Here is a 26,006-nt window from a genome sequence, read left to right as displayed (position 1 = left end):
GGGTGTCAGATTCAGAGTTCCTACTGTGGCACAACAGGTTAAGGATCTGGCATTGCCACAGTTCTGACGTAGGTTACAGCTTCGGCCTGCATTTGATCCCTGCCCCAAGAAGTTGCACGAGCCGTGAGTACAGCCAAAAAAAGGCCTGGGGAGTCAGACTCATGCATAACATTTGCCATGACAGTCAATGCAAATGTCTCATGTAGCTTTATCCTACGTAGGAGAAAATTAATGTTTGGTGAATAATTGAATGAATGAATAAATAAGCCCAGTTTGCTGATGATCTTATTCAAATCAAAGGCTAAATGTGGGAATGACTTCATCCTTAAGGTTTATATAAAATATAACCAACATGTGGAGTTCCCATTGTGGCTAATGCGTTAAGAACCTGACTAGTACTCATGAGGATTCAGGTTTGATCCCTGACCTCACTCAGTGGGTTAAGAATCCGGTGTTGCCACAAGCTCCAGTGTAGGTCACAAACACAGCTCAGATCCTGCTTTGCTGTGGCTGTGATGTAGGCCAGCAGGTGCTGCTCCCATTGGACCCCTAGCCTGGGAACTTCCATGTGCCCCAGGTGCAGCCATAAAAAGAAAAAATAAAAAAAATTTTTTTTTAAGTAAAGACAACCTAATCCCTAATTGATATATATATTTGTGTATGTGTGTGTATATGTAGATATAGATCTCTCAGTCTTGGAAAAACCTGAGAACAGATCACAGGGAATTTTATTGATTTATCCCCACACACCAAATGCTACTTAATCTGCTCTTGCTATGATCAAAATAGTCATCACAAACACCATAATGAAAAAAACCCACATGAAGAATCGGTCTATGACTTTTGCGACCTTTTTCCACTCACTCCCCTTGGAATGGGTGGCCTTGTGGTCTTTGAGGCACTTGGCAATGTATTCGATATTCCTCGTCAACACTGTATACCGTGCACAGTAGCTGTCAGCATCCTGCAGAGTCTCACCCGGGTACCTCAAGTCGTTCTTTACAAGTTTGTTCCTTTCCTTCTTTCTGGGAAGGTCTTTGTTTCTGGCAGTTTTCAGATCAGGCTCTGGAAGCTGGCCATAAACCTTGGAGAGGCGGCCCCGCTCCCTGTCGTGGCGAGGGCCAAGGCAGCTCTCACCCACGTCGTAGACAAACAAGAGCCTGGACATGTATTTCAGGATGACCACCCTTGCCCAGTGTGGCACTGGCCGGGCCTCGGCCCCGCAGAAGTGGATATTCATCACCATGATGGTCAAGGCGGTGGAGGCGGTGATCAAGGCCATTGTGGCTATGTAGTATTTGCCTGGAGAAGAACAATAGCCACGTTAGGGCAGAGCTGTCCTCATGTTTGACTCACAAAGCAAAGAACAGTTTTTTTTTTTTGCTAAGGAAGCTGTATACACTAATGGTTACGAGCATAGACTTTGAATAAAACTGGGTTCAAATTCCAGCTCTGTGGCTCACTAGCCTTGTGACCTGGAGCAAGTCAGATAATCCTGGTAAGCCTGAGCTCCCTTCTCTATAAAATGACTGTAATAATAGTACCTAACTCATAGGAATATGGTAAAGCTTCATGGAGAAAATACACGTAAAGTTCTCAGTACTGTTCCTTGCCCTGAGTTAAAAGTTTGGCTGAGATTACGATATAGAAAACTTCCACTTTCAATAAACAAATAACTAAACAATGAATGATTTTGGCCAGTTATCAGAATTGCCTTTGGGCCTCATTAATACGAAAGGTCATTACTACTGGGGAAGAAAGGAGATACTGTGTCACGGTTAGTCTTTAACATGTGATTGCATAAAGCAAATATTTATGAAAAATGGAAAATTAAGGAAAGGAACAATAAAGATAAGGGCACAAATTTTTGAAATATAGAACAAAGAACCTAGAAGATGAACAAAACCAAAAGCAAGCTATTTGAAAAGAGTAAGAAAATTGATAAATCTTTGATAAGGCTATTCATGGAACAGGGACAGAAAGAAGAAAGAAAAAGGATACAAAGGAAAAAATAAGTGAATGGAAATTTAGAAATAATATTATAAATAGCTGTATGATAATAAATTTGAAAGCCTAGATGAAATTTCTTCCTTTTTTTTTTTTTTTTTTTGGTCTTTTTTGCCTTTTCTTGAGCTGCTCCCGTGGCATATGGAGGTTCCCAGGGTAGGGGTCTAATCAGAGTTGTAGCCACCGGCCTATGCCAGAGCCACAGCAATGCCAGATCCCAGCTGTGTCTGTGACCTACATCACAGCTCATGGCAACACCAGATCCTTAACCCACTAAGCAAGGCCAGGGATCAAACCCAAAAACTCATAGTTCCTAGTCGGATTCATTAACCACTGCACCACGATGGGAGGGAGCTCCGTGAAAGCCTAGATGAAATTTCTTTAAATGTATAAGACGTCAAATTTAGTGTAAGAAACAACACGAATAGAAATAGGAATTAATCAAATACCTTTACTCACCCACCTTCAAAAAATCTCTCGAGTCAAGGTTTTACAGGTGATTTTTACCAAATTTTTAAGGAACAGATAACTTATGGAGTTCCCGTCGTGGCTCAGTGGTTAATGAATCCAACTAGGAACCATGAGGTTGCAGGTTCAATCCCTGGCCTTGCTCAGTGGGTTAAGGATCTGGCATCGCTGTGAGCTATGGTGTAGGTCGCAGACGTGGCTCGCATCCCGAGTTGCTGTGGCTGTGGTGCGGGCCAGCGGCTATAGCTCTGATTGGACCCCCAGCCTGGGAACCTCCATATGCCACAGGAGTGGCCCTAGAAAAGGCAAAAAGACAAAAAAAATAAAAATAAATAAATAAATTTTTTAAAAAAAGGAACAGATAACTTATATCTTATACAAGTTGTTCCAGAAATAGAAAAGAGAGAAAATTGCTTACCTAGCTCATTTAGCCTCGATTTCAAAAGTAACAAGAAAGGAAATACTAAGGCCATTTCATTTATAGACACATTTGAGAAAGTCCCATAAAATTTATTGGCTAATTAAGCCCTATGGTGTCTTTAATTGATAATTCATCATGATAAGGATTTAGTTCAACATCAGAAAACTGCAATGTAATTCACTACATTAATGGGGTAAAAAACTGACACAATTATCTTAACAGATGAAGTCAATGCATCTGATAATGTTTGTCATCTGTTTATTATTTGTTAAGAGCATTGAGTAAACTAAAAATAAATGGAATTTTTCTTGACATTGGAAAGGCTGTAAGTCAATAGCCCAGATCAAATGCACACTTAATGCAAAAAATGTAAACACATTTCTATAAGATTGGAACTATATTTCATAGGTGCTGCAAATAATAAAATGATTATTAATAAATGCTCTCAAGATTTGTGTGCACCCTTCCTAAAAAGATATATTTCATGTTATCACCAAAACAGAAAAAGTAATGCTTGCAAAATTCTTGAGATGTGTCCTGAAACAGAGCCAGTTTGCTGTTGAATGTCACTGCTAAAGAAGAAGGAGGGATCTGCCAAAGTATCCTGCCCCAAATAGGGTTATGATTGGATGTCATCACTGTCAATCATATCCACCTCAGGAGAAGTAATAAAAGTGCCACTACACCTCTTTCTCTTTATTAGTGGCAGTGAGAAGGAGAGAATCTTCTGTGTCTATTCCTCAGAAAGGTGTGTGTGTGTGTGTGTGTGTGTGTATGTGTGTGTGTGTGTGTGTCTTGCTTGGAGTGACATAACAAGAAAGAACTCTCCAGAGAAACCAATGTAGTAACCTCTGAATATTTGGTAATATTGGATTCAGTAGAAAGTAAAGAGGCAGTATAATATTTCTTTGATATTGATCTCCAAGTCTCTTGGTGTTCTGAAATTTTTCTTCATTGATTACGTTAAAGAACAAAAAATTAGGTCTGGCTTCTGATTCTGGCAAGCATCTATTACCACAGCAAGTCACTGAGATAGAGATGCTGGATCTGGGTGTTATCCTTGGCGGCAGGAAGTAGGTATTAAAGGTATTAGGAGCACTCTCAGGACAAGGTAGGTAAGGGAAAGAGAAGGCAGGGATGGCAGCCAAGGTTTAGCCTCCTACTTCTCCTAGCAGGACATTTCATTATCAGAGATTTTTGAAAATGTGATCTACTTTAGAATTACCTCAGATTCCCAAATCTTGCCCAAGATTGCTAAAACAAACACAAAAAAATGCAACTTTGGGTATAGGAACCTGCATTTTTACCAAGCTCTCCCACACCTATGATATCCAGCAAAGGTTGAGAATTATTCCATCAAGAGTAGATGGCAGGCTTAAAAATCTGGCTCATCATTTCCATCATGTTTTCCACTCTTCCTAAGAAGAAATCCCTTGTGATGTGATAAGATAATAATAGTCACTGTTTGCTCACATATGCCAGGTTCTGTGCTAAGCAACAGCACAATGAGGTAGCAATTACATAGACTTTGCAGATGATGCAGCAGGTTGATCAAGGAAAGAATGTCGAAGGCAACGTTCCAATGCAGATTTCTTTGACCTTGAAATCAGGGCCTTAACCTATAAGCCAGTGTTTTTTATTTTTATTTCTTAGTTTTCTTTTTATGGCCGCACCTGAGGCATATGGAAGTTCCCAGGCTAGGAGTTGAATCAGAGCTGCAGCTGCAGACCTCTGCCACAGCCACAGCCACACCTGAGCCCACCAGCATCTGTGATCTTTGTCTCAGCTTGCAGCAACACCAGATCCCTAACCCACCGAGTGAGGCTGGAGACTGAACCCGCATCCACACAAACACTATGTTGGGTTCTTAACCTGCTTGGCCATTGAGGAAACTACAAGCCAGTGGTTTTTAGACTTGAACAAAAAGTTTGTCAAAATCACCCAGAAAGCTTGTTACAACTGTTTGCCAAGCCTCATCCCCAGAATTTCTAATTCAGTTGATCTAGGGTGGGTCCTGAAGATTTGCATTTCTAAAATGATGCTGATGCTGTGGGTCCAGAGACCACACTTTGAAAACCACTGCTCTAAACCATATGGCTCCCTTTCCTCTTTTGCATAAACCTAGAAACCACAAGACCAGTTTTGTCTCCAACAGCCACATCTGTGTTCAAAGTTGCCAACTGAAGACACTCAATGAAACATGCGACATCCTGTTTTGTGTTTGAAGCTGACCTAATTGCTATGATTTTAAAGGCACAGATACAACCCTGGTCACCACAAAGCTGACTCAAAGTGTAAGATACTTGAACTCACCTATCAGAGGGACATTTTCTGAGGCCGGCATGATCTCTGCCACCATGAGCTGAAATACAGTCATGGCCAAAAGGATGGTCACTCCCAGGGAGACCTTTTCTCCAGAAGCTGCTGGGAGATAAAAACTCAAGGGAGCCAGAAAAGATATGAGCACGCATGGAATGAGAAGATTGACGATATAGAAAGAGGACCTCCTCTTCAGAAGGAGAGTGAATGTCACGTCCGGGTAAGGCTCAGAGCAGCAGCCGTAGGAGATCACGTTCTTCACAGCAGGCATCCCGTGGACCTCCCACTCCACATCCTCGATGAAGTCCGAGAGGTCTCCGCTGTCCAGGGCATTGAATATGTCCACCTGATTGCCATTGTAGGTCCAGGAACCAAAGGTCAGGTTGCACTGCTGATGATCAAAGGGGAAGTAGGTGACATCCACCACACAGGAGCTTTTGGTGATGGCCGGTGCGTCCCAGGTGATCAGCCCATCATACCGCAGGACCACATTGGTGTTCACAGGCTCGGAAGAGTCATCATCAGCCCTGGAGGTCAGAGGAGGAACATGACAGCTGCTTACCAGGATAACTCACCAGGTTCCTCACCCCGGGCAGCTCACTACCCTGTACATATCACTTTAGTGTCTTTGGCCGTGGACTGCCACTCCTGTCACCCTGGCTTGAAAGTCTGGAATCAACTCTAATTTGCCCTTCTTCATCTTCTGTAACTACACAGAAGGCGTTACGCCTTTCTGGCAAGGGACAGATAATAACTCTACAGGAAGGGAGCAAAGGAATACATATGCCAATCACATTCCATTTTCTCCCTCCAGTTACCCACTGATGCCCCCCCATTGGCCAAACTCAACAAAGCCCACTGTCTGAAAACATCACTCCAGCTACTCAAGAGGAGATTAAAGACATTACGACTTAATTACTTCATGAGTAATATCTTCTTTTATCTCCCTAGGTTCTCTGATCACCTCATGTTACAGCTCAGCACTTCCCCTGGCTTCAATGGCCCATCAAAGACATCAAACCTGGCGTTCCCGTCGTGGCTCAGTGGTTAAGGAATCCGACTAGGAACCAAGAGGTTGCGGATTCGATCCCTGGCCTTGCTCAGTGGGTTAAAGATCCTGCATTGCCATGAGCTGTGGTGTAGGTCGCAGACGCGGCTCAGATCCCGCGTTGCTGTGGCTCATGGTGTAGGCCGGCAGCTACAGATCCGATTAGACCCCTAGCCTGGGAACCTCCATATGCCACAGGAGTGGCCCAAGAAATGGCAAAAAGACAAAAAATAAATAAATAAACAAACACATCAAACCTCATTTCAGGGTCCTAGATGCTCCATAATCTATTCCCATCCCTCCATTAAGCCTTCTGGAGACTGTCTGCCCCCAGTCTCCCTCACTCATACTCCACCAGTCAAGGCTGAAACCCTAACAGATCCTGTGGATTTCTCTCTTTTACTCAAACCTTCCTTCGATCTATAATATCCTCCCCCTCCCCTTTTCTGAGTGTACCAATCTAATACATCCTCAATTCCAATTCCTCTGAGAAGCCTTGCTCACCTCTTTGGGCAGCTGGAATCACTTCGTCTTTGAAGGGCCTTGGCACTTTATTTCTACAGTATAAGGGGTTTACGTTTTTACCCTGAATTATAGTTTTTACATGCATTTCTCACTGGACTGTTCTTTGAGGTCAGAAACTGAATCTTAAAATCCTAATTGACCTCTCAACACACAGACTGAATGCTTTGCACAGAAGAAGGGTTTAACAAAGACCCGTCAGTAGGTATGTAAGTGGGTTGGTTGAATAAAACTCATTCTCCTTTAGAAAGTGGTAGTGACATCACAGAAACATCACAGAGAGATTTGGGTTAAAAACTTGGTCAGGTTTTGCAACTTTGAGCAAGTTCCATTTCTATCACTCCCCCGTTAAAAGCAAAGGTGATAGTGCCTTAATGTGTCCTTTAAACTGCTATATTAAATAAAAAGCTAATCTATTAATTTCTTATTGTTGCTGTAGAAGAATTACCACAAACCGAGTGTCTTAAAACAACACAAATTTAGCATCTCTACCGTTTTAGAGGCAAGGTTTAGGCAGGGCTGCATTTCCTAGCCTTCTCCAGCATCTAGAGGCCACCTGCATTCTTTGGTTTAGTCACTCTCATCTCTGCTTCCTTCATGATAGTTGACTCTCCTGCCTTTCTCTCTTGTAAGGCCCCACCAGGATAATCTCCTCTCAACTCCTTAATTTAATCACATCCGCAAAGTCCCTTTTGCCAGGTAGGGTGACATATTCACAGGCTTCAGGGATTGGGACGTGGACACTTTGGGGGCAATTGTTCTGTCCACCATATTACATAGAGCCCCAACTCACTGCCTGACACATAGTAAGGGTCCAAATGCATATGCATTTCTTCTCTTGCCCCTCCCTCTAACTGGGTTCCATGTTCCCAACTAGAAGATGAAAACAATTACAGGGTCAAAATTTCAAAACAGAGGTCGAGAGAGCCGTGTTCAGTAACATGGCCCTAAGGCATGATTTCAATTGTTTTCCTCTATCTTCCCTTTCCTCCAACACTTCATGCCCTTCAAGCAGCTCCTCTTCCCTTTCCCATCAATCCTGAGCTGATCTTCGTCTTGCACTTGAGCAGAGAGGCCTTTCCCAGCAGGGCCAATAAGAAGCCAGATCCCCAGAACTGGGGGAGTGTGGGCTGGCAGAGGCGAGAACAGTGAGAAGCCACCCGTTTCTTCAGTACCAGACGGTGCCTGGAACCTCGGCACAGCTTTGTCTGTTTACTCAGTGCCATGGTCCATCCCTTCTCCCATCTCCAATGTCTCTGTCTTTCACGGGTTCCCCTTATCTTCCTGCCATGTCAAAAAGAAGTCTCTCTCTTCCTTTTCAGGCTAACTTCTCTTCCTTACCCTGACTCCCTTCTTTCCAAATCTCTTTCAGGATTTCCCTTCTCTTGGTCTCTCTGCTTCTTTCTGGCTCCTGGAATCCCTTCCCAACTCTGTTCCCGAGTCTCTCGGGCCAACTTCCCTTCCTCGCAGGCACCTCCCACCTCTCTCCTCTCCTTCTGCGCATGGCTCTCAAGAGCAATTGACACGTGCTGCTTTCACTTCCCTGTCTTGCTTTCATTCTTGCAATTTGGCTTCTTCCCAACTTGCAAAGTGTGCTCTTTCAAAGTCACTCATGACTTGCAAGTGGGCAACTCTAAAGACTATTCTAAGTCCCCATTCTATCAACCCTTGCCAAGCACGTCACACCATGAGTTGTCCCTAGACATCCTTTCTTCCCTTGGTTTCTATGAGGCAACTCTCAGTTCTCCTTCTACCCCTACAACCATTTTCTCTAAGGAATCTCTGTAAATTCCTTCAGGGAATAGTTTCCCTAACTTTATCCTCAGCCAGTTTCTTTCCTTCTCTGAGCAAAACTATAAGGGCTTAAAGGGCTTCTGATAGCTCTGGCACTGATCTTCTTTCCAGGCTAAAAACTTGCCTTTACGACCTCGTTGTTGGTTGTCTCCATGTGGATGTTCCTTTGGTCTCCCAAACGAAACAGGTCGCACACCAAACTCATCATCTTTTTGTCCAAACCTGTTCCTCTTCCCTTTCCTTTATTTCCAATCTCATCTTAAAAGTTTTGCCATCCTTTCAATTATCTAAGCTACTTAAGTGAAACTTAAATCTAAAATGTAGCCAAATCTTTCTGAATACAACAGGGCACCCAGTTTCTCACTAGGTCTAAAATCCAAGTATTAAACCTGCCCATTAAAATGCAGCTGTTAGAACCCGCTCATAGTAAACTCATATCTGAAATTTCTGTAATCCACTCTGTACCAAATCTAAAAATGTCAGGAGTCCTTGCAGCTTCTTATACTAATCATTATATTGGCCATTTACCTATACTAAACAACCTCACTAGAACTTTGAGTCCCAATTTATTCCTTTACTGATTTGATAACAGCTGATATCTGCTTGAGTCATTACACTGCTAAAGAAATCACTATCTCTTGGGAAAATTCATTGTTCAAATTATTTTCTTAAATTTTATATTGAACTATAGTTGATTTACAATGTTGTACCAATTTCCACTATACAGCAAAGTGACCCAGCCATATATATATATATATATATATATATATATATCCTTTCTTATATTGTCTTCCAGCATGGTTTTTCCCAGGAGAATGGATATAGTTCCCTGTGGTATACAGTAGGACCTCATTGCTTATTCATTCTAAACGTAATAGCTTGCATCTACTAACCCCACACTCCCAGTCCAACCCGCACCCTCCCACTCCCCCTTGGCAACCACAAGTCTATTCTCTATGTCTGTGAATCTGTTTCTGTTCTATAGATTGGTTCATTTGTGCCATATTTTATATTCCACATATAAGTGATGTCATATGGGATTTATCTTTCTCTTTCTGACTTATTTCACTTAGCATGAGAATCTCTAGTTGCATCCCTGTTGCTGCAAATGGCATTATTTTGTTCTGTTTATGGCTGAGTAGTATTCCACTGTATATATGCATCACTGGTTATTTTTTAAATTGCATTAAAATGCAATTTAAACACCCTTTGGAGTTCCCGTTGTGGCACAGCGGAAACGAATCTGACTAGTATCCATGAGGTTGCAGGTTTGATCCCTGGCCTCGCTCAGTGGGTGGGGGATCCAGTTTGCCGTGAGCGGTGGTGTAGGTCGAAGATGCAGCTCAGATCCTGCATCGCTGTGGTTGTGGCGTAGGCCAGCGGCTACAGCCCCGACTCGCCCCCTAGCCTGGGGACTTCCATATGCCCCAGGTGTGGCCCTAAAAAAAGCAACAAAACAAAACAACCCTTTAACTTCCACTCATTATTTTGAGTTTTGTCCTCTGGAGGAATTTTCTCTACTTATTTTTCTCTACAATTGCCTGTGATAGCCATCAAATCTTCCGAAGGGCTTCTCCCTTCCAAACTAAGCATCAATAAATTTGACTACTCCTTATATGAAGTAGCTTACCAGCTCATCACCATGCTGATGACTCCCTAGCAAGTCTAACCCATGGATTCAGGCAGCAATGGTGAATCTAGATGTTAAATTTCTACCTACCTAAGCTATTTTTATCACATAGGACTGGGTCACCTGCTTTATATCCATCTTCATTCTCCTTACCACCACTCAGGAAATCCATTCTGTGGTCTACAAGGTTCTGTACCAGTTTCTGAGAAGTAGTGATATTATATCAGGGGTCAGAAGATCCTACGGGTCCAGGGATCCAGCTAGAACAGCCAAGGTGAGGGGAACAGCGATCACTGGGGTCTCTCCTCTGCCTGATCCTCTAACTCTCCTCTATTCTCATCTAGTCTCAATTTGGTTCCTTAAAATAATGCAAATGACACCCAACCATAGCTATGTTTAGGGTTACCTCTAAAGGGTAAAACTCTGACATCGCTGAGAAGGAAAATGCACAGGAGATTAGAGGATCCAAGCCAGAACTGGCCATGCTAAGAGGGCAAAGAAGACTAAAGAGTCAACCCGGAGGAAGAGAAAAAGGTTGATTAATCAGTGTGGTGAAAAGAGTCCACCATTTGTGAAAGGGATGGGGACCAGAACGCACACATCTCAAGGTCAATCGTCTAGGGGAGGGAGGAGAGAGAATGGGGAAAAAATTTACCAAAGCCATAGCAGGTATGAGCTCATAGGTACATAACGGGCTTCCCTGATAAAGAGGAACCGGGGCAGACAACTTAGGTTACCATGCTATCTCAGAAAGAAGCACTGCAGTAAGAGGTGGTCACTGCTTCAGCCTGTTTAAGCAGGAGGGGGAGAAGAACCAGGAATCTGTTTGTCTTCCAGGGAGAATTTTGAACTTACAGAATGCCATAAGTGATCAATGTAAAGCAAATTCTCTGATTACTCTCCTGCACCTTGTGGGTGGGAGGAGTGACAGACATTCACAGTTCATTCTCTTTCTCTCTACATACGTGTGTGTGTGTGTGTGTGTGTGTGTGTGTGTGTGTGTGTGTGTGTGTGTGTTGAGGGAGGCAGTGAACTGGAATAATAAAGCGCCAGCACGTGGATGTTGTCTTGCTTGGGAAGGCATATGGAAGATTCCTCTGGCCACTCAGAGTGGGGAATGGTCAGCAGGATCAGGGCTGTGATTCCAGAGGTCATGACCCTTGGACAAGCTCTCTGAGTAGGACTGACACTAAAATCCAGGCTGCAGATAGACCTTCTCGAAGTGTGGTCTATGGACCAGCAGCACTACCATCTGTAGCTTATAGAAATGTAGTAGAATCACTAGGTCTACCCAGGCCAACTCAATCAGAATCTGTATTTTAACAAACTTCTTGGATGATTCATGCACACCGTACAGTTTGAGAAACCTAAGCCTCACCGACCCATTTACCACGGCCCTTGGCTCTGGGACCAGGAAGAGGCCAACTGGTTATCTTGTGTTCATCTTCCTCTCCATACAAAGTCCAAAATCCATAGGCCAGCTTCTAGTGGGCCCATTCGGACTTAATCTTAGTAGTATCATGGATTATTGACACATGATCCCAGACAAGGGAACACCCTATTATGGGTTGAATTGTGTCTCGGAAAAGTTCACATGTTGAAATCCTGGCCCCGGGCACTTCAGAATGGGACCTTACCTGGAATAGGGTCATTGTAGATGTAAAAGGATAAAAAGAGATCATAGTGATGTCAGATGGGCACCTAATCTTATATGACTGTCTCCTCATACAAGGGAAAATGTGGAGACAGAGCCCACCCAGGGAGGATGCTATGTGAAGAAGAAGGTAGAGATTAGGGTGATGCTTCTGCAAGTCAAGGAACCAAAGACTGCAGCAACCGCCTGTGAAGCTAGCGGAGAGACACAGAACAGAGTCCTCCTCAAAGTCCCAGAAGGAACCAACCTCACCAGCATCTTTGTTTTGCACTTCTAGCTCCCAGAACTGTGAGACAGTACATCGCTGCTGGTTAAGCCACCCTGTTTGTGGTACTTTGTTCCAAGAGCCCCAGAAAGCTTCTAACACAGCTTCTCACCTGAAAAGGGGACTGTAACTCTACGGTTTTATGTCCTACTGTTTCACTATCTGAGGTTTTAAGACCACCACGCAGGGCCTAGGAATATGAACTGGCTTCGTGCACGTTTTGAACATTCCCCTTTCATGGTGCTTACATGCTGTTACATCAACAAGTTCATTCCTGAGAAACCTGTACTTACTTGTTATACAGGACAATATCCGGCCTCCACACCAGGTCGCTGGGGATCCTGATGGAGTCCAGTCCATCATACATGTCTCTATCCCACGTGAGATATGCGTCATGCCAGATTTGGCGGATCCATAAATAGGCAGTCAGAATTTGGTTTCTTTCATCCTGCACAATTAACCTGGATTTAACTTTGTCCAACAGACTCCTCAACCCAACACACTGTCTCTAGAACACCTGCCTTCAAAACAGGAATTCAAGAGGGCTAACCTAGTTCCTATAAATAAGTAAGAGTTCTCCCAGTCTATCCCCTTGATTGACCACCAAGGCCATGTTTTTTCCTGCTTGATTCAGTGTTCCGAATGAAAAGTGGACAAACATTTAAATCATCAGATCTTTGCATGGATCAATGGCCCAAATAGCTCTGAAAATTGATCAACTGATATTCACGTGAATGAAAAAGTCAAGAAATATCTACAGCGTAGAGAAGAATTAAATTAAACACACATATGCATTAAATAAGGTATGTCCTCTTAAAACACCACCTTTCTTTTTAAATTGGGATAAAATATGCAGTACATGAAACTCACTAATTTAACCATTTTAACACGTATCATTCAGTGGCTTGCAGTTTATTCACGAGGTTGTGCAACCATCACCACTCTGTAACTCCAGAACATTGATAACCCCCAAAAGAAACCCTATGACCATCAAGCAATCACTATTCCCTGTCATCCCACAGCCCCTGGCAACTACTACTCTGCTTTCTGTCTCTATGGTTTTGCCGATTTTGCACATTTTGTAGAAATGGAATCTGTCATGTGTAACACCACCTTTCTTTAGATGATCCAAGTCTGCTAATGTTAATGGCAACATTTAGTGAAATTAATTTTGCAGGAAGCTTTCTTTTCCTAGAGTCTCCTTCTCCCACTGGATTGCGCAAAGAACAATTTGTTCTCATTCCCTCTTAAATTCCCAGCTAAAACATTCCCTTCGGAAAGCACTGGTAGCTTCATTCTAAACAACATTCCAAAGAGTCACCACGACATATTACTCACCATATCCTTAATCTGAGAAAGTGTAATCTGGAGCGTGACATTCAGGACTTTATCTGTATCCTCTACTGGACGAAGAGCATTGGAATAATCTTCAAAAAGGTCGTTAAACAACTTCTGAGCATATTTTCCATCTGCTGTGTCTACGGCTGCTTGAAAAGAGGGACCCGGATCAACTTTCGGGGTCATGTGTATTTCAAGGCAAAGAACAACAGACCGAGGACCAGCAATGTGAATGACCCAGCAACAGATTGGGACAAGCTCTGGGTGCATAGGAGTCATTTTCCTGGCACGCCCTACCAGGAGCAGCACAAGTCAGTAAGAAGGCAGATTACTTCCTCGTAGCTAGATCATTTGTTCTGTTTCCCAGCTCATCCCACATCCCACCAAAGACGTGGCCCCAGATGAGCCAAGATGGTTACACATCCACCAGCCTCTTACCTCCCAGTCTGGAGGCAGCAAAGTAAATCCAGCAAAAGGAGATGCAGGAATGGGGCCAGTTCATCTTTTCCCTAAGCCTGTATAAATTCCCAGCCAGGAAGCACAGTCTTCTACTTCGCTTTGTGAATGGGAAGGATCTGGGCACAGCAAACCCAATCTGCCACTGTCCACGCAGCAGATGGAGAGCTTGGGCTTGCAGCCCACAGACAGCCCAAGGTCCCGAGATCCTCCCCTCGGTAATCCGAGACTGGCAGCTCCCGCAGCTGAGATGCCAGGAGTCCCAAGCGGGTTAGGTCAGGTGGTGCTGCTCTGGGGGGGGCCGTCCCAGTTGAAGGTCCCTAGCTACCACTGGCAGGGACATCCAGACCAAACTTTGAATGGAAGATAAGTAGGAGCCTTCCCCCCAACCCCCGCAAGATCCCATCTGAGCAGATGTCTATACCCACAATGAGAAGATTCTGCCTGAGTCTGGACACTAAGGAAAGTTGAACTGACCCAGGCATGGGGCAGCAGTCCGGAAAGGCTCTATGTGCCTTTTTTTGTTGGTCTTTTTAGGCAAAACCCGTGACATATGGAGGTTCCCAGGCTAGGGGTCAAATCGGAGATATAGCTGCTGGCCTCCACCACAGCCAGAGCAACGTCAGATCCTTAACCCACTGAGCAAGACCAGGGATCTAACCTGCATCCTCATGGATACTAGTCAGATTCATTTTCACGGAGCCACGACGGGAACTCCTAGGCTCTATGTGCTTTGAGTGGCATTTGAAGAGGGAAAGAAGAGCAGTTCCACGATCTGCAGAACAGACTGACATTTGGGTGTCTTCTCTGCCCTCCGCTTCTCATCACTCCCTCAGTTGTCCCACTGGGCACTGATCTTGTATAGTAATGAGTGTGAGTGGCTGTGGGAGGAGGTGGGAGGTGAGGGTGGGGGTGGGAGTTGGATAAGAGGAGAGCATCCTTTCTCTTCAGAAGCAGCAGCAGCACTGTGATTTGGATTAGGAGTGGAAGACCTGGGTTTGAACGCCAGCCCAAACACTGCCTCGCTCTAGAATACTGAGCTTTCCTGAGCTAGAGACTGGAAAATAATACTCTCTATACTATCAATAATAATAGGATATTAGAGACATTCTATAAATAGTGTTCTCCCAGAACTATTGGGATAGTGTATAAAGAAGCACTTTGCAAATGGTACAGCACTACGCAAAGGTTAGTCATTTTCATCTCTGACCAGCTTTGTAGATACAGAATTTCTGTATTTACCAAGTTATCCAAGGTTTACTAGTTGTTTAAAAAAAAAAGTCGGAGTTCCCGTCGTGGCTCAGTGATTAGCGAATCCGACAGGGAACCATGAGGTTGCGGGTTCGATCCTGGCCTCACTCAGTGGGTTAAGGATCTGGCATTGCCGTGAGCTCTGCTGTAGGCGGAAGATGCGGCTCGGATCCTGCACTGCTGTGGATGTGGCATAGGCAGGTGGCTACAGCTCTGATTCGACCCCTAGCCTGGAACCTCCATATGCCACAGGAGCAGCCCTAGAAATGGCAAAAAGACAAAAAAAAAAAAAAAAAATCAAAAGCTAACCAAATCAGCAGGATAATGACTCATAACTAATGATATTACTAAGGATGCTATCCCTTTGCTTTTGAATGCTACTATATAAAATTTCAGTCATTTCTCATATATGATCTCCTTTTGCTCACCCAGAAGAATGTCCGTTTCCAACTGCCATCGCCTGCCCCTCCTCTTGCCCCGGGGAGACTGTCTTGGACAACCAAATTAAGATCAGTCGTTGGCCTGGAATCAGAGCAAGGAAATTGGATAGCTCTGCTTCATCAGGTTACAGCCGTCTGATGAGTCACCCTGTCCCTCTTCAGGAATATATCCTCCGAATGGAACAGACACTCCAGCCATCAGCTAAGTGTGTTTCTTAATTGCCTGTGCCCTTGTGCTGATTGTGAGGACGTTATTTCTCTGACGCGAGTCTGAGTCACCCATCAAATGACAGCTCCTGGTGCCCACGCGCAGGCCTCCCTCCTCCAAAAACCCTTCCGCTCTGGAATCTCAGAGACCAAAGGTCCTTTTGAAATTGGGTTGAATGCCTCATTTCCACTGGAGGAAACTGATATCCGGAGATGTGGGTGGCTTGCCTCCAGCAGCACGTGGCCAGAGACAGAATCCAGGCCACCCGCCCCAGCCCAACATGCTCCCTGAGCTAACTCGGCCTCCCCTCCTTCTCTACCTTATTTGTGCGTCTTTGATGCCCCACCTCACCGAGCAAGAAAGCAGCAGCCTGGGGATAAGGGCTCAGAGAATGCGTGCTGTTAGCTGCTGTGGCAGCTGCCTGACAGCTGCCTGCAAAGTAATCATCCTTGGTAGTCTGATTGCTTTTGATTAACTCAGTCCTTTCAGTTGCTCACTTGAAATTTTTTTTTGTCTTTTTAGGGCCGCACCTGCAGCATATGGAGGTTCCCAGGCTAGGGGTCTAATCGGAGCTGCTGCTGCCGGCCTAGGCCAGAGCCACAGCAACGCCAGATCCAAGCTGGGTCTGCGACCTACACCACAGCTCTCAGCAATACTGGATCCTTAACCCAAGGCCAGGGATCGAACCCCAACCTCATGGTTCCTAGTCAGATTCGTTTCCACTGCACCATGACAGGAACTCCCATTTTTAAATTTTTAAATTTTTAAAAATTTTTAAACTTTTCTATTTCATGATTTTTATTTTTTCCATTACAGTTGTGAATTTTTTTTAAATGGTAAAACTTGATGCTCACCTCTCCATGTTAACACAAACCAAACTAAACCAATACTTTGTGGGTGGGGTGGGGGAAGTTTGCCTTTTAGGACAGAGATGTTAATGACTAAAAAGCAAACTCCTCTCAGATTCATTCTAAAAACAATCACTAGGTGTTTTCCCAGGGACCGGCTCACTTTTACTCAATCACCACCTTTGCCTTAGCTCTAGACCAAACTAAAAAAAAAAAAAAAAAACACAGGCCTGTAACATGGTGGCCTTAAAGCTTGTGGGATACCAATCGAAGAAGAAATGCCAAAAGTGGGCTCAGACAATGAAAATAATCTGAATAAACCTCAGCCACCCAGAAATTTGGAAACTCCAGGGCACACCCCATTTGCTGAGGCCCCATTAACGTAGGAATGGTCATCTGTTGGCATATTAAGTCAGGTTCATGGAGCACCAAACTATTGAAGTCCAGAAGTTCACGATGTTCATGGCAGCAGCTCCCCTTCCCCGGTTCATGGGCAGAAGTTCTGAAGAGCATTTCACCATAGTTTGTGCACTGTCACCACCTGAGGGAGTATGCTCTGGCCACGAAAAGGGGACCCGAAATCCAGAGAGTTTCTAGAGAGCACAATAATCCCTTCAACATCTACGCCTCCTGAGAAGCATCATTCCTTGCCACAAGGAAGTATTCCCACCATTTCAGAGTCTCTGGGAACCAAATACTCCACTATGGAGCCATTTTGAGGAACTGGTCTAGTCCTAAAACATAATATTAGGATATGGGAGACTTTCTATAAGATTCTAATATTTTTTGTTTTTAAAAATATTTTCTTTTTAGGGCCACACCTGTGACATATGGAAGTTCCCAGCCTACACCACAGCCACAGCCACAACAACACCAGATCTGAGCCACATGTGTGACCTACACCACAGCTTGCGGCAATGTTAGATCCTTAACCCACTGAATGAAGCCAGGGGTCAAACCCACATCCTCATGGCTAGTCAAGTTCTTAACTCACTGAGCCACAATAGGAACTCCCAAGATCATAATTTTTTTTTTTTTTTTTTTTTGTCTTTTCGCCATTTCTTGGGCCACTCCCGCGGCATATGGAGGTTCCCAGGCTAGGGGTCAAATCAGAGCTGTAGCCGCCGGCCTACGCCAGAGCCACAGCAACATGGGATCCGAGCCGCGTCTGCAACCTACACCACAGCCCACGGCAACGCTGGATCCTCAACCCACTGAGCAAGGCCAGGGATCGAACCCACAACCTCGTGGTTCCTAGACGGATTCGTTAACCACTGCGCCACGATGGTAACTCCAGATCTTAATATTTTAATGATTATTTTTATTATATAAGCAATACATGTCTAATGTAGACTAGAAAGTATAAAAAAGGACAACAAAGGGAAAGAAAAGTCACCCAAAGAATCCAATCGGGCAGAGATACGGGCAGGGTTCACAAGGCAGCCATCTTTTCAAAAGCTTGTGTAACTGTGTTGTCACGTCCTGCGAGATCAGGAAGGACCCAGGTCAGCAGGTGAACTCGGCCTTACTCCATGCAGATCATGAGCACAATAAGTGCAGAGGATGCTCCCAAATACCCCTTTCCTCTTCTCATGTGGCTGCCTTGTAGTTCACGCGGGATCTACTTGAACTGTCTCCCAACCTTTCCACCCCTCTCCCTCCCATCAGCGTCCCTGCTCAACCCTTTGTGGCTGAAGCTACTGAGAATCTTTTGTCCATTGGGGTCAAGCCTTCTGGCGGAAATCTCTGGCTCCATTTAGGAGGTAGATGGCAGTGCTTCTGCTCTTTGGACAAGAGCTCCTGCCTGACAGAGAATTCTAGTGAATTCTTTTACCAAAAGACCCTCTCCCCAGTAGCAGGGGGGGAGGGGACAGGACTAAGGAGAGAAGAAGACAAACACTTTCATTCTGTTACACGTATTTTTAAACAAATTGCAGAAGTCAAACGATGTATGGTAAAGGGTTTTTCCCTGCCACCAACTAATACGGCATGAGTATTTTCTCCATTTCATTAAATCTAGAATCGGGATGCTTCTAACCCTTGAAAAGCTCATGGAGACTATCTAACTGACCTCTACATGAAAAAAACTCAGGTCCACCCAGAGAGTGGGCAGACTGGACAGACTGACAACTCTCTACTGAGAGCCAAACCAGCATCCCCTAGCAAACCGAGGATCCTCTAGCAATCTGAGCTTGTGGCAGGAACTGTCCTAGGTGCTCAGAGCTGTGGCACCTGCTAATTAATGCCTCCCAAGTCACTGAAATCTCAGGAGATGACTCGATGGGGCTCTGTGCCTGAGGACCTATTTCATGCCTACTTTCTAATGGATTAATTCGGGGCATGGGTCTCAAAATTTAAAACTCAGAGCTTTTTTAAGATAAGTGGTCTCCAGGAGTCCCCGTAATGGCTCAGTGGTTAATGAATCTGATGAACAACCATAAGAACACAGGGTCGATCCCTGGCCTCACTCAGTGGGTTAAGGATCTGGCGTTGCCTTGAGCTGTGGTGAAAGTCGCAGACATGGCTCAGATCCTGAGTTTCTGTGGCTGTGGCGCAGACCAGCAGCTGTAGCTCCAAATGGACCCTTAGCCTGGGAACCTCCATATGCCGCAAGTTCGGCCCTAAAAAGCAAAAAAAAAAAAAAAAAAAAAAAAAAAAAGATAAGTAGTTTCCAAATACCTTTGTTATGCACCAAAGTTTGGGATAAGGGTTAGGAGCTGGAGTGTCAAATCATAGCTAAAGTGCTACTACCCTCTGAGGCCACCCTCTCTGAATATTTTTGTTTTTTATTGTGCCTTTATTTTTATAATCAAGAAAACAAAGTATAACACTTAAGATCATAAACTCTGGAGTCAAGCTGCCTGGAATCAAGACTGCTTCCTACTCACTAGCTGTGTAATTTCAGACAGATTCCTTAACCTCTCTGGGCCTTTGTTTCTTCATCTATAAAATGGGGACAATTCTAATAGTACCTTGTAGAGCTGTTCTGAGAACTAAATGAGTGAACATATGTGAAACCTCTGCAACCAAGCAGGACCTTGTGAGGACAGAACCCCCACCCACACACATCCACCACCACCACTACTGTGTCCTCCATCTCTTGTTTGCAGAAAAGCTTTAGCCTTCCATGAATTCCAAAGAGCAAATTTAATCAAAGAAGCGAGAAAATGAGGGAAAAAAGGAAAGAAGTCAAGCCAAACAAAATGATAATAATTTAGCCATAAAACAAAGTCAAGGACCTCCTCAAGGGCTATAGATAACATCCTGCGCCACATCCTTGAGTTGTTTTGCAGATACCAAAACCCCCACCAGGTGGAAGAAGGTAACTGCATGCTGACCACCAGCACCCAGATTCCAGACTGGTTGGAAACAGAAAGCTGATGGTGTTGACTTCTGAAATACCACCCTGTTACCTCACAACCAAGCAATCAGAAGAATATCCATGAGCTAATCAGGCACCCAGTAAGCTTCACTCCTAATGTTGCCTTTAAAAACCTTTCCCTGAAATGGAGTTCCCGTCGTGGTGCAGTGGTTAACGAATCCGACCAGGAACCACAAGGTTGCGGGTTGGATCCCTGGCCTTGCTCAGTGGGTTAAGGATCTGGCGCTGCCGTGAACTGTGGTGTAGGTCGCAGACTCGGCTTGGATCTGGTATTGCTGTGGCTGTGGCTGTGGCTGTGGCCGGCAGCTACAGCTCCAATTAGACCCCTAGCCTGGGAACCTCCATATGCTTCGGGTATGGCTCTGAAAAGACCGAAAAAAAAAAACACCTTTCCCTGAAAGCCACTGGGGAGTTTATGTCTTTTGGGCACTAGCTGCCTGTTCTCCTTGTTGGACACCTTGCAATAAATGTTATACTTTGCTTCAGTAACAAGTTGGTGTCAGTAAATTGACTTTGCTTCAAGTCGGGTGAGTGGACAAAAGCTTGATTCCGTAACACTAAGAACAGTGCCTGACCATAAAAAGTGCTAAACAAGTGATAATATAATGGGAGAATTTTTTTAAATTGAGCTTATAACCTGTAGCAACAATTCATCTATCTATCTGTCTATCTATCTATCTATCATCTATTTCTCTCTTCTACTCTGCCTTCGGGTCTGGCCTCTCTCTCCCTCTCTCCACCAACTGCTTGACAGACCTGATTAGAGGACAATTATTTTACCTGACGAACAGTCTGTGCTCTGAGTGGGAGAATAGCAGTCCTGCCATCTTCTTGTTGTTCTTTTTCATTGAAATATTACTATTATTATTAGTCCATTATGGATTTACTTACTTACGTATTTTTGTAACAGTCTCTTTTTATTTGACCCTATTCATGGCATGTGGAAGTTTCTGGGCTGGGGACAGAATCTGCACCACAGCAGTGACCGGAGCCACAGCCGTGACAATGCTGGATCCTTAATTGCTAGGCCACCAGGGAACTCCTATAGCAGTCTTTTAAATCCTCTTTCCCACTTTGTAAGAATTAGCAGATCTAAATCTATCACAGAGATTGGCAAACTCTTTAGGTAAAGGGCCAGATAGTAAGTATTTTCAGCCTTGCAGGCCATATGGTCTCTGAGGCAACCACTCTTCTCTGCCATCATGTTTGAAAGCAGCCAGTGGTAATATGTGAATGAATGGGCAGGCTGTGTTCCAATAAAACTTTATTTACAAAAATAGGTGGCTGGCCAAAGGTCGCTGACCTTTGCTGTATGTCATCAGACCCTTAAATCCACTTAATCAGGGTCAAGCGAACAGCAATAGGGGTCAGTGTCCCAGATAAAGATGGAGCACAGCCTAAAGGGAAGAGAGTCATGATGCACAAGCTCTATATGAGCAGATGCCTGGTGAGGCCAGGGCTGATGGTGACTGCAGCTCAGCCAATTCAGCTAAGTCCCACCTGTCTTCCAGCACAGGCTCCTGGGGGTCCAGTAACCAGATTCCTAGAGCGGGAGCTCTGATTCATAAAAGGAGACTTTCCAGTGAAGAGCCAGAAACAGAGGGGACCTGGAGGGTCCAGAGCAGTCCTATTTGATGCTTGGAGGCAAGGACAGGTCTCCTCACTTCTGCATAGTAACCTTAGAGTGCCGTGGGCAGGGAATCAGGGTACCCAGATATGGGTGACATACCCAGTGATGATATAGAAATTGTGGCGACAGCCAGGCTAGGGGTTGAGAGCAGTGAGCAGTGTGGGGAATGTTTCAGAAGTAATGTGAGACCCTCTCGGGTCTCCAGGAAGGAGACAGAGAGACCCTGGAGGCAGGGCTTCAGCAACATCACTGAGTGGATTCCCAGAGCTCTGTTCTCTTTCTAGGATGGTGCCCCCACCCCACAACAGTACCCAAATCCCCTTGGCTTGGGGAAATGCAGGCGAAGTCAGAACAAAAGGGATTCCAGAAGGGAAGGAAGGAGGCCCTCCTGGAAAACAGGAAGAGTGGGCTACATATCTCCATGTGGTGCTGGTGCCACACCCCAGGTGATCATTTTACCACGTCACCCCTCTGCTCAGCCCTCTCCTGCGGATCCTTGTTTTGCTCAGAGGAAAAGCCCAAATCCTTACCAGCGACTACAAGGCCCCCGTCTTTCCATCTCTAACCCTCTCCCCTCCCTTACTGCTCTCCAACCAGGCTGGCCTCTGGTAGTCCACAAACCGGACTCAGGGACATTGCTCCTGGTCCCTCTGCCTGCAGTGCCCTTGGCCATGTCCTCTGGTGTCCTCTCTCTCTTCCTTCTCGGTTCAGCTGGAATGCCCACGACCCTGTATAAAATAACTCCACCCCAATCTGTCCATTTTCCTTGCTTTACTGTCTTATCCCACTTATGACCAGCTGAAGTGTGTACGTGTGCGTGTGCGTGTGTGTGTGTGTGTGCGCGCACGAGCACACGCACACATACTTGCGGTTTATTGTCTGTCTTCCTACTAGAAATTAAGTTCCCTGGAACGGGGACTTGGCCTTGTTCTGTGCTGCACTCCTACCCACAGAGAAGATATTTATTGATTGACTAGATGGGTAATATCCAGAATGAAAACAGCAATCTAAGGAATTAAAAAGTGGGGAAAAGGCCGGCTTTCAGATAAAGGATGGTGGATATATTTCCTATGATTCATAAGCTTAGCAGAATATTTTTAGCACTCATGGCTAGGGTGTAATTTACAGCCTTGTATTGCTAGTCTACTGCTGTATTATATTTTAACCTGTGTTAAAGAAAATTCCTTGCAAACATGGAGCATAACTTCTACTTCTTCATATGTAGCCTGTGCCTTGTACATAGTCTTAGATCAAACGGAACAATCATCAGGAGCATCAGCATTGTCTGCCATGGATGCAGCAGGAGCAGGAGGCGGGGGAGGCATCTCCCCCATGTCTCTGCTGACTGAAAGCAACAGGAAGAACATAGAGACAAAGGAGGAGTCCTGTGGCCCAGGTTCAAGTCCTGGAACCACCACCTACTAGTACTGTGAGCTTGAGCATGTTACACAATTTCTCTGAATCTCAGTTTTTCTCATTTATAAAAATGATAATTATAAAAGTGACTTAAAAATTATCTTGAGGAATTCCCATTGTGGCACAGTGGAAACAAATCCAACGAGTATCCATCAGGACACAGGTTCAATCCCTGGCCCCACTCACTGGGTTAAGGATCTGATGCTGCCATGAGCTGTGGTGTAGGTTGCAGATGTGGCTCAGATCCCGCATCGCTGTGGTTGCAGGCCAGCAGCTACAGCTCCGATTCTCCCCCTAGTCTGGGGACTTCCATAGGCCACAGGGGTGGCCCTAAAAAAAAAGCGAAAAAAAAGTTATCTTGAGAATTAAAGAGAAAACAGATAAAGCACCAACACATACTTGGCGGATGGCAAGCTCTCAATAAACGTCAATATGATTCCCCTCCTGAACCACACAGGCTCTCAAAGATCCCCAAACCTCCACTGGTCAAAAGAGACCCATTATGTTGTCAACAGAGAAGCCAAGGTCACAAAGAGCCGCCAACAGGTGATAAGGGGTGTGCAGTTTTCTGGGTCAGGAGAACAGCTGATACACGATCCAGGGTATCCAATGTGTGCCAGTGAATGATCTGGGGACAGGGCAGGCTCTGATGTCTGTGCTTTGTCAGAGGGCACGTGCTTTCTCCCCGAAATCCCCTAGAGGGATAGATTTGAAAGCCACCATACTTTTCACAGTTGTATAGAGTGAGCACCCCCTAGCTTCCTCTTATTCCTGGGGTTCGTCTTCACTGTGAACTAAGGCGCGCCATCTATGAGACCCTCTGGGCCTCCTTGACAAGGCCATTTGCTTCTTGGAACTTTTTTGAAATTCTTTGTTCTTGAGGTCTGATAACGGATCAAAAACCTGTCATGTTCTCAGCCTACTGGCTTTACTTCTTCTTTTCACAGAAGCTTTGCAGTTCCCATTGCACAATATTTTCCTGCTATTTGCAGTCAGCGGCTCTGATGACAACGCAGAGTTAAGTGAAAGTCAACCCTAACCCTAACCCTAACCCTAACCCTCTCCTCTGGCGCACAGTAGCTACTTTCAGGCAACGATTTTTTTTTTCTTTTTTTTTTTTTCCTTTTCAGCGCCACACCGGAGGCATATGGTTCCAGGCTAGGGGTCTAATCAGACCTGTAGCCACCAGCCTACACCACAGCCACAGCAACTACTAGATCCGAGCCTGGTCTGTGATCCATACCACAGCTCATGTCAATGCCAGATCCTTAACCCACTGAGCGAGGCCAGGGATCGAACCCCACAACCTCATGGTTCCTAATCGGGTTCGTTTCCTCTGCGCGACGAAGGGAACTCCCAGGCAGCAATTCTTATGAGGAAGAATGGGGAAGCCGGGAGACCAAACTCCTACCCTTCCAGGCCATCTGGGATGTGCTGGCTATGACATTTCCCACAGCCGGCTGCCCACGGGAAGCTGCACCCCCACCCCCTACCCGGGGTCCGGATCCTCACCTCTCCCACTCCCACGCCCTGCCCTGGTCCCGGTAAACGGGAACTGGGGGGATGTGTTAAAACAGAAAAAGGCTTTCTCACCAGAACCACACTGTTTTCCATTCCCTCCTGCCCTCGGTATCCAGGTCTCAACCGATGATTCGAGCCGTTTCTGAGAAGCAGATTTGGGAAGAAGGCAGAGGAAGGACGGTCCTGAAAACAGAACTGAAAGAATCCGTTTCCAAATTTTTCCCTCAGGGCAACTTTTAAATTTTCTGTCCTACCATTGCCCTTGACCTATGCTCCTTACGCTGGACTAGAATGAGAGGAGACAGGAAGACATCCCAAGATCCGGGAAACTATGGGTGGGGGTGGGGCTGGTGGCCATGCATTCACTGAGCATGCGTGAGTCCAGTCTGCGCCTAGACCACCAAGTGCCTTGCTTGGCTCTTTTCAGTGCCTTTTGGAGCCCTGCGGGGGCCTGAGTTAAAAAGGGAAATCAATAAGAGCAATCCTGTATTTACAATTTTGATATTTTTGTTTATAATGCGTTTTTTGCATTACTTTTGACTTTCAAATTATTGCATTAAAATATTATCTGTATTCATCACTGACGTTTTTGCACCTCCTTAATTTGTGTTTGCCTTGCTGTGGTCCTGGCCTTGGGTAGATTTCACCCAGCTTATGGAGCTGGTTAGTTCACCCGGTTGATGGTTTCTTTAGGAAAGAAAGGCTGGAGGCTACAAAAGTAATTAGAAAGAATCAAAGACTATTTTTTAAAATACATAACTGCAAGCTACAAAAAGAACGGAATAAAGAATGAAATTCTCTACCACAAAAACCAAATTTTAGACACAATTCCAATCTTTTATTTTCTAACAAAGCCGGGTTACTTCACCTTAACAGCCACCAGGTGTCTCTGTAAACTCCCCGCAGGCCCCTGCACAGCGCCTTGCAGATAACGTCATAAACGGGTTTCAACCAGCTCTAAAGAAATGGCACCGGAAAAAAATAGCTTAAAGTGGAACACCGTCAAAAACGCAATCTATAGACATCCATCCCTTTATCTAGGATTTCTGACTAATAGATAAACGCTTATGATCATACAACCTCCCATCAGATTTAAGCTATGAAATACATTGTTAGAGTCAGTGTGTCCTAATCAGTATACTTTCTAGAATGTTCCTGCATTATTCTTTCCTCATCCCTTAGCCAGATCACTTTCTAACAGAGCACAATCAGGTCTCAAAGGAACTAACCCTTCACGGAGTTTGTGGGCCTTGATCTCTCACTTCTTTTGGACAGGGAATTTTGAAAACAGTAGGCAAACCATTTGCTTGTGTTTTTTGGTTTCTTAATGCTTTAAGTGCTATCTATGGTCAAGGTCCAGTACACAAAGTGGTGGAAAAGTTGTGCCA

At 44.9% G+C, this 26,006-nt stretch overlaps 1 protein-coding gene across 6 annotated transcripts; it reads right to left on the bottom strand.

The window, feature by feature from the left end:
• Positions 1-695: 695 nt before the first annotated feature.
• On the bottom strand, positions 696-24,985 carry CHRNA9 (cholinergic receptor nicotinic alpha 9 subunit). Of its 6 annotated transcripts, XM_013978602.3 has the most exons (6): positions 24,691-24,949; positions 15,602-15,695; positions 13,467-13,612; positions 12,422-12,576; positions 5,210-5,742; positions 696-1,302 (listed from the first exon to the last, which is right to left on the bottom strand). In XM_013978602.3, exons 3-6 carry the CDS (start codon positions 13,467-13,469, stop codon positions 761-763), a joined length of 1,233 nt encoding a protein of 410 aa, XP_013834056.3. In that variant the 5' UTR covers positions 13,470-13,612; positions 15,602-15,695; positions 24,691-24,949; the 3' UTR covers positions 696-760.
• Between the last annotated feature and the right edge of the window lie 1,021 nt (positions 24,986-26,006).

The sequence above is a fragment of the Sus scrofa genome, chromosome 8, assembly GCF_054392235.1.
Source record: "Sus scrofa isolate SSC_HxYL_T2T_F1_AM1 chromosome 8, Sscrofa_HxYL_maternal_Yorkshire_Landrace_v2.0, whole genome shotgun sequence".
Lineage (NCBI taxonomy): Eukaryota > Metazoa > Chordata > Mammalia > Artiodactyla > Suidae > Sus > Sus scrofa.
This window is presented reverse-complemented; position numbering and strand designations above follow the sequence as displayed.

Coding starts and splice junctions, on each gene's coding strand:
- CHRNA9 (XM_013978602.3), bottom strand. Junction 5,743..12,421: donor GATATTGTCCTGTATAACAA/GTAAGTACAGGT, acceptor TCTGACCTCCAG/GGCTGATGATGACTCTTCCG. Junction 1,303..5,209: donor AGAAAATGTCCCTCTGATAG/GTGAGTTCAAGT, acceptor GTTCTTCTCCAG/GCAAATACTACATAGCCACA.